This window comes from Cryptomeria japonica, chromosome 1, assembly GCF_030272615.1.
Source record: "Cryptomeria japonica chromosome 1, Sugi_1.0, whole genome shotgun sequence".
NCBI classification, from domain to species: Eukaryota; Viridiplantae; Streptophyta; class Pinopsida; order Cupressales; family Cupressaceae; genus Cryptomeria; species Cryptomeria japonica.
In genome coordinates this window covers 713,203,637-713,212,958 of record NC_081405.1, presented here as the reverse complement: position 1 = coordinate 713,212,958, position 9,322 = coordinate 713,203,637, and the positions used below count along the sequence as shown (strand labels likewise).

At 33.4% G+C, this 9,322-nt stretch overlaps 1 protein-coding gene across 1 annotated transcript; it reads right to left on the bottom strand.

Moving 5' to 3' along the window:
- Positions 1–5,795: 5,795 nt before the first annotated feature.
- Positions 5,796–7,993, bottom strand: LOC131050395 (uncharacterized). Its single transcript, XM_057984554.2, has 2 exons — positions 7,713–7,993; positions 5,796–7,498 (listed from the first exon to the last, which is right to left on the bottom strand). Exon 2 carries the CDS (start codon positions 7,450–7,452, stop codon positions 5,965–5,967), a length of 1,488 nt encoding a protein of 495 aa, XP_057840537.2. The 5' UTR covers positions 7,453–7,498; positions 7,713–7,993; the 3' UTR covers positions 5,796–5,964.
- Positions 7,994–9,322: the final 1,329 nt, after the last annotated feature.

Genomic DNA, 9,322 nt, shown 5'->3' with positions numbered 1-9,322 from the left:
CAATCACTAAGGAGAGATTGTTCATTAAAGACAAACTGTTTCAAACAAGGAATATATCCTAACCAAGGGACATGCATGTACTTGCATGGATGATAATTCTATGCAAGAAAGGACATCAAGTTATGAAAGATGCAACTCAACAAAGGAAAAGCAAATCCTTGAAAAGAGAGAGATGATTGAAACATTATTATTGTCCCCCAAGCATGGAGACAAAAATAAGGAAGACAATTATGTTGTTAACCAAGGAGAGATCATTTACAAAGACACATACTTCTATAGAAAATAAAAGATCCTCACCAGGAATAATTTTTCCAATAAGAGGAAGGATATCCTCGGCAAAGATATTCACCTCCACAATCAATAAGAGATCATTATAAAAGACACAAATCCATGAAGGGAAAAAAGGAATGATTGAACAAACTATTCTTGTCCCCCAATGCAGAGACAAGAATAACTACGCTATTATGTTGCTACCTAAGTATGATTTCACATGAAATTATACCACCACAAATGACAAACAGCCCCCAAATAGGTAAGCTACTAAGAACACGTAGTGAGAAGAAACATAATAAGCGAAGGGAGTGTTAATTCACTACTTTTAATTTTGGATAGGGAAAAAGCATGAGATGGGGTGTAATAAGAATGCGAGGCTCTAGATCACATAAATCTTAAACAAATTCTTTAAAAGCATTGCAATCTCCAATAGAATGAGAATAGCTATGATAAAAGAGGAAATGCACACCACCATCTTTTTTCTTATCATTATTGATATATCTTACAAAAGTAAAGGTAATATTTTTGTCATATTTGAGTCTCCAAAATATTCTTTTTGCTAGCTTTTCTTGATTGCCAATATGGATAGGTCTTGTCCCTTGAGGAATTCAAGGTCAAGATTTTGGTAAAATAATTGATAAAGGTGAGGAAAGACTTTTATTATGGGCCAAAAGGGTGAATACATGAGGAGATGTCCACTTTGTTTGGGGGGGAAGAAGTATTCTCATCATCGAAAGCTTCATCTTTATTCAATGTTATGGTAGGAGATAGGTCGTGAATAAAATGGATAACATCATGATCTTGCCTCAAAATATGTTGATGATAAACATAAGTTCTAGGGAAATAAGGAGAATCTAGAGGTATAGATGTACTAATATTAACATGTTTATTTTTTCCCTCTTTCACCAAAGTATCTTTATGAGAAGAGGATGGTTCAATTTTACTCTTCAGTGTTTATGAAATCTAGATTAATATGTTTGAAATCAATGTAATCTTTAAGATTAACTATGCTTTCATTTGAAACATATACCAAAGTGTTTATGAAATCTAGATAGTCCATTAATTTCTTTAAAAATATCATTATATACTAGCATGAAATATGTATCAAAGCTTTAAGAAATTATTTAAATGTAGGGAAAATGTTTGAAACACACATAATGAAATAAATTAAAGTTGTATGAATGAATGCAAGCAACATGAAATGAAAGAAGTTATTATCCAACACATGATTTTGATAAAAATAACTAATAAGTAATGTAATCATATGTGAAATAGCAAACCAATCAAATATTTTGAATTTCATTATGAAAAATCAATTATAAAAATACCAAATCAAAAATATGCAAGATGTTGAAAGTGTCAAGTTCACCAAAATGTAAGGTTGTGAAATATGGACTCACTAATTTGGCTATGCAAACAAGGAATGAACCTATTGCATTCATTCCTTACATGAAAGAGAGATGGGAGTCGATAAATTCACTTCCAAGGGATGAATGTTGATTGACTTCAGGTGGCTCCCTTTGTGGGGTTGAATTGGATACTAAAAATATAGAAATTGAATGCTATATCTAGGGCTAAAGATGGAAAATTGACATAAATGAACAAAAACAGGTAATTTGCAAATTTGATATGAAGTCTACAGGGTTGAGATGAGGAAGATTATCAAAACCTATGACTAGAATTTAAACCTGAAAAGTCAAGACAAAGTATCTTCGAGTGAATTTGTCCCTTGAATGTTGGATGCAAATAAATTTTATTGATTTAGAACCAAAATGTTTCTTAGAATCTACCCCATAAATTTCATGAGAAATTCATTGAACACTATAATGCGGGCCAAATCTTTCCTCCAGTTTTTGTGACTGCAAAAGGTAGATTTTATTATTTTAGTCTATTCTACCTTATTCCAAACTTACAGGTCCCGAACCTATCACTTGCACACAAAAAGAGAGAAAAGATGTTGGGAATAGGGGTTTGCCTAGGTCAAAACCCGGGTTTGGAATTAAACCTTGGAATGAATTGAAGTACTAAAGTAAATGTTAAATGTTATACCTTAGATCTATTGTAGATGATTGTAGGTTGATGATGCAATGATCTTTAAATGTGATCACAAGTATTGATGCAATAACATGACATAAAATGGCAAGACATGAATGACCTAATCAAACACATGTGCTTGCATGATGATTGAAGTAATTTGTTGCTTCATGGTGTGTAGGTCTTGAAGAATATGATGGGATGAAATGTCGCCTTGATGCTCAATGTTTGATGATAACAGATGCTTATGATATCTTGTGATGATAAAATGAATTATAGGAATTCTCTTATATAGAGTTCTCAAAATATTTCCCCAATTAGGGTGACCTCCAATGGTCAAATTAAGACATTATGATCCAAAACCAATGGGCAAGAAATATGCACCAACCCATTCAAAATTGGGCTCAGTTTAGGAGGACAAGGACACTCCAAGAGCTACTATTCTATAACAATGGTATCCTAGGCACCATTATCCATCCAAAACTAGGTGAAGAAGCTAGAGGTAGGATGCACGTAGCCCAAGATAAAGGTTTGAACCACCATGTGAACAAATGACATCAATATTGAGGTGAAAGGCCAAAAATAGGCTTGGATGGGAGCTAAAATAGGTCACACTAAGGCAGGGGCACAAAAAGTGATGTAAATTAAACAAGGTTACAATTTATAATGCTACTGCTTGGATGTTAATAGATGGGTCATATTCATTGAGTGGCTCATGGTGATTCACAATGAGTGACTACCATGATACTAGCATTAAATTATTATGAGGGGGAGAAGAACATGATAGATTATTAATGAAAAAAATCGCAGCCTTCACTTTCATGTAAGCTAATCAACAAAAGTCAAATGCTAATTGAGTATAGCTCCTACAAACAACCAAATATTTAAATAATGAAAAAGTAGTTGAGACAAATCAATGGTTTATATGGGACATTCTTTGGCTTTCCAAGAATCTATAAATAGTTATAATAAAATAATGAATCCAATGGCACAAGAGAAGAGCTTATCAAAAGAAGATCTTATGGTTGGGAAGGAATCTTCTTATAATGTGTGCAATACCTTGCCTTCAACTCCAACCAAATCTAATTTTTTTATCAATAAAGGTTCTAACAAACAAAAAGATATTTGAACTGAAATAAGTGATTTAAATTGCATGTGGTCATTTCTTCTTGAATGAAATTTTAACCATTTGATAGGTAGGATGTCATATGGTGAGATCTCGAAGTATAAATGGAATTAAAAATGTCAAGACTTTAGAATATTATATATTTTGATAGCGACGGAGTAAAGTCTAACAAAAAGGAGTAAATTGAATATTTAAATGATCAAATTTTTTGCATTATAATTATACATTAATTAACAAAAGATTAAAATGAGTTAATAAATTATCAAATATCAAAGTGTCATATTAACCTATCAAACAATAATAATGTGGGACTTACCATTAACTCCAAACAAGTGTGTTTGTAGCACTTTTTATTCATTATAACTTTACAAAAGCACATACAATAATCATCCATGAAATTACATGAACCTACAAAACATCCACATGAACACAACTATATATATGGAGAAAAAAAAAGAAAGAGAATTAATAAAGAAAAATATAAGTCTTCCAAAATTGAACAAATTTGAAAAAAAATACTTTTTCATAATTGTAAATTATAGCACGCTCTTTTTATATATAATAAAACCTTTTAATTCAAATCTATACCAAAATAAAACTTTATGACTAAAAATATTAATACAAAGAAAATGATTGTTTTTATGTTACACTACTACAAAATAAGATCAATATTTATATAAAACATAAATTTGAACATTCACATTACCTTTAAACTCAAAAAAGAAAAACTAAACTATCAAAAAACTTTAGTAGGGCTACAATCTTGACAACTACTATTGTCAAAGGTTGACCCAAATTCAACATGAGATCAATGAGGGCAAGAAGATTGAATGCCAATATCAGATCTAGTTAGCAAAAACCGAAGTAATTTCTTGGAATAGGATGGCCATTTGGATGGAAGGCCCTCCAAATGGACCTTCTAGTTTGCGCACTGAAGTCTTTTTGTATATCATGTATATCATGTCTTGAGTCTATAAGACATTATATATCATTTTTTGACCAAATGTATACTATGTATAGACCCCATTTTGCATATAGTGGTTGGGGTATGAAATTATATGAGTCAATGTTGGCTATTTTTTTTAGCAACTAGATGAGGTCTGAACAATGTGATCCTTTTCACTAAATTTAATAATAATAAAAAAGTTGATCCAAACTACTCTTACCAAAATCATTAAGAACCTATATATTGCTTATAGGATTTCTAAGTAGTAAATATTATCAAAATTTATTATAGTAAATGTAAATGTTAATTAAAGATTCAAAAGCAAAGTATGGGTTATAATTCAATGGCAAATAAGCATAAAAACTAATTGTATAGGTATTGTAAAGGTAAATAAGTAATTACTTAATAATTAAATAATCCGATGTGGCTTTGGTTTTGTAATGAATGTTCTTAAGTTACGTTTTAGTAGCTCCTATTCATTAATCTACTTTGATTCAATATAAATAATAATAATAATTAATTAAGCATTAATTACTTATTTAGTATCTTTTATTCTATTGCACTTAACTTAAATTTAGGAGTGTGTTTTTTTTTCAATAACTAGATTGCATTTTTTTTTGTCTCATTGCATTGGATGGGACACTTATCATAAACCCATTTAATCTTCATCTAAAGTTGTTTATTTTTCCTTTTCATAAGAATTCGTCTTGTAATCATTTTCATCCATACAATTCTCAAATTGTGGTGTTTGGCTTACATAATATGAGCGCAAACAAATGTTAACACCCTCATCAATACTAAGAAATAAAAGATCAAAATTACAGATTGACAAGATGAAATAAATTTAATAGACTTATTAAATTATATTTTAATCCCTTTAAATCAAACAAAATTTGTCAAATTTATATAATTATCTCTCTCTATATTTATTAATATTTTATGAAATTTTATTTACACATCCTAATGTTTTTAACTCTCAATTTATGTACTAGAATCAGGGTTGCTTTCCCATGGCACAGAAGCAAGCTATGTACCTATTTGAAATATTATAATACTCAGAGCTGTCATGAGACTAAAGATATTTACATTTTTTTCCCAAGTTATTTTCATTGTATTTTTACAAAAGATAATGACGATAAGTTCAAAGAAATAATGTATCACAGATCCAAAAAGTCTGAAGCACAGTAATCTACTATATTAAAAAAAGTGTGATCTAGAATCAGTAGTATAAATCATATGATAATTATGATTCATAGCATATTTTGCTAAGCAATAAGCCTGCAAACCATATGAACATAAAAAATACACAGAGAGACAATAAGATTTAATCATTTAACATATTCAATGAAAGTAAAAAGAGGGGGTGGTATGAAAAGCAGTGCATGGATATGAATAATATATAATGACAGAGAAAAAGATTAGAAGGCAGAAGATGAATTGACATAAAATCAATGGAATGGTTAATTTGTATCTACACTCTGTCCATCTTTTTCACATCACTCAAATCAGAAAGCAGAGAAAAGCAAGAGTAACATTATGGATCTCTATTCTATAGCATTGAAGAATTGCTATGGTTAGACCATATTCACAGAAAAAGAGGCAAGGTTGTCATGTCAACCATCTCTAAAGCAGACTGTTGCAGAAGCTCCTGCATAAGAGTGTCTCCAATGACTGATTGATTGTACAATTCAGTATCATTGGACCATTGATATTCATATGAACCAGTTGGCAATTGACTGCAGTTCATCAGCTTGTCGATTGTATCATATTGGCAATCCTCATACTGCTGTTGTTCTTGCTCTTGCTTCTGCTGCTGCTGATTAAGTTCATCATGAAAATGATGATTCAAATATAAACTCTGGTATTCTGTCCCTGACATCCTCTGAAGATCCAAGTCAGTTGTGTCTATGCAAGTAGAATCTTGAGCACTCATTTCCTGTGGAAGGCCAAAACCATAATCCAAGTTGCTGCCATTGTTGATGTCAGGGCTGCAGGCAGTTGATGAGGAAATAGGGGAGATGGGTGAGGGAAGGAACCTATTAAATATCTCCTGCAACAAGCCTGAATCTGAGTAGGAACAACAGTCTGTGGTGTTCTGGACTTGATTCGATGATACTGGACTGCAAACTTCAGATGAAGGTGCAGAAGCAAGATCTTCTAAGAATGGAAGAAAACCTTGGTTTTCCACTGGTTTTGGCATTGTGGATGTTGAGGAGGGTACAGTACACTGAACTGGATTGGTGTTGCTGAAGGTTGGCTGGCCAGGCATGTTGAAGGAAGTGAGTGAGGAGGATGGCTGACAGCAAGGAAATGAGCATGGGATAGTGAAGTCAGTGGCTGAGCTCTGATAGCAGACTTCAGTATTGGGCAATTCAAGTGCAGATGAAGAAGATATGTTAAGGTTAGGGCTAGGATTAGGATTGACCTGGCCAAAATTTTGCCATGACCTCCCAATGCTACTGCTATGAACTCTAGGAAGAGAGACGGGAGTAAAGCTATTGGAACATCCAAGCATCTGAGGGTCATTTTTGTCCATTTGATGCATCTGATGCATTGAGGACCTTATGTAATTGCTCACACTCATGTCTCCAAAGAGGCTGGAGCCAAGCTTAGGCTCATTGCAGGCACTGGGTCTAATGGTGGAATCTCCCAGGCAATCAGACCAAGAATTCTGCTGTAACTTTGTTGGCTTGGCAAAAAACAGGTCTTTGAAACCAGTGGGTACAGAGGTCGCAAAGGGTTTGGATAAAATGCAGCAGGGCTCTGAATCTATGTAGAGAAAATTGGTTCTGGCCTTGCTTCCTCTCATGGTTCTTGCAGCAAAATCATAGGCATAAGCAGCCTCCTCTGCTGTGTCAAAGGTTCCAAGCCAACGCCTTTCTTTAGACTTAGGATCCCTGATCTCTGCAGCATAACGACCCCATGGGCGTCTCCTAACTCCTCTGTATCTTCTGGCCTCCTTGAACTTCTTAGGACTCAAAGAAAGCTGATCTTGAACTCCACTCCTTTGAGTAGCATCAGATTTGCACTTGACTGAAGAGATGGGCAGTTCACATTGCTGTAATTTCTCCATGGATGCAAGTATTCTCAGTAAAAATGCAGATCAAGCCCTCAGATCTCTGCAACCCACAACAGAAACATATCATGTATTAGTACAAAGAAACTCAAAGCATACAATTATGAAGTGTGCCATTAGTAGAATGATGGGTATGCTTCAATGAAAAAGCCAAAAAACCAGTAGTCCAAAACCCAACAAAGCTAATGTAAGTATATTCATATCATCATTAAAACCATGCATATAAGAAGACTGGATTCAGTGAACATCATTCTTGCCTGTTTCAACTGGATTCAAGTGAAGTAGAAGACTGATTTCCTTTGGCCTTCTTTGTGAGAGTAAATGAACTCAAATGGGTGCTTCACTTTACTTCACACCCGATTATTGTATTGAATGCCCTCCTGATCAACAGCAGATCAGATACCCATCAACTTTGTCAACTCTATTCCACTTTTAATGCTTTGGAAAGGCATGGCAAGGACCTTTAAAAGGGCTCAAGGTTGCACTTTGGCCAAGGTATATTTCCTACTATATATGGCTAGAACCAATGGGTGTTAAAAAGATGGGCCCCCTTTTCTTTTTGTAAGTCCTAACAAACCAGAAAGGCCTAATATAACTTATTTTCCTAAGTCTACCAACTAGGCCTGGCTGCTATGTTTTTCCTTTCTTTTCATTCCAGACAGGGTGTTGTGTATGCAACAGTGTTTTGTCTCACCTTGTCTCTCTGCCAGCACAGTGACCGAGGAAGGGATAGGACCAGCTTACAAAGCCTATGAGCTTACTGTCCTAGGATGGATTATAGGGTGTCCTTAATAAATACAAACACTAATTCCTCTTATTCTCTAGGACATCCCCAAATCCCAACTCCAATAATATATATATATATAAAAACAGGACAATTCATCATTATGCATGATTACAGTGGTGGCTTATCGGCTTACAGTTCCGCCAAAATCAGAACTAAAATATTAAGAAACGGCAGGATAAATTGCACAAATAAGACAGTTACTCTGCATTTAATGCTTCACCAAAATCAAAACCTAAAAAAATAGCAGGGAAATGCTTCCAAATCTAAGATAATGAAATGGGCATTTATTTATTTAAAAGAGCCTCAAAATGTTTCCAAATCTGAGATAGAAAGTGGGCATTTATTTTATTGGGTGTTTGTGAATCTTGGAACTTAAAGAGATGCTCTTAAGAGAAGTGTATCAGTAGTCTTTATAGTTCACTTCGCCCACTCACAGATTTTAAACAAATATTGTGCTTATAGCTATTGTTCTTACTTCTAGATAATAACGATGCACCCTGTGTATTTATGTTATTGGATGTTTGTGAATCTTGGAACTCAAAGAGATGCTCTTAGAAGAAGTGTATCCGTAGTCATTATAGTTAACTTCACCCACCCACAGATTCTAAACGGATCTTGTATATTATGCTTATAGCTATTGTTCTTACTTCTTAGATATTTATGAACCTTGAAACTCACAGAGATCTTATATTACCAATGTCAATCATATCTGAAAGTTGAGTGATATAAAGTTTAATTGGCCTGATTTGCAGTGTGTATATATTGAAGTTTCCTTTTTAAGATGCAGTACAAAGGACAGAGACATGCTCGGTACAAATTCTTAATCGCCTCCTTGTAGCTTAAGGACAAGCAGAGAATTTAATGTTACATTAAATTATAATAATAAATAAGAGTTGACTCGAAGATACCCATCTGTATAAAGATTATGTGGGGACCATCTAGTGACTTCAATGAATTACATTTTATCTTCATAGGGCCTTGTCCAGATTATGTAAGAAAAATGCTCTCTCCCCCATTAATTATTTAAGTTAATTAAATAAATATTATTTAAAAAAAAATTATATATATTAATTAAAAAAG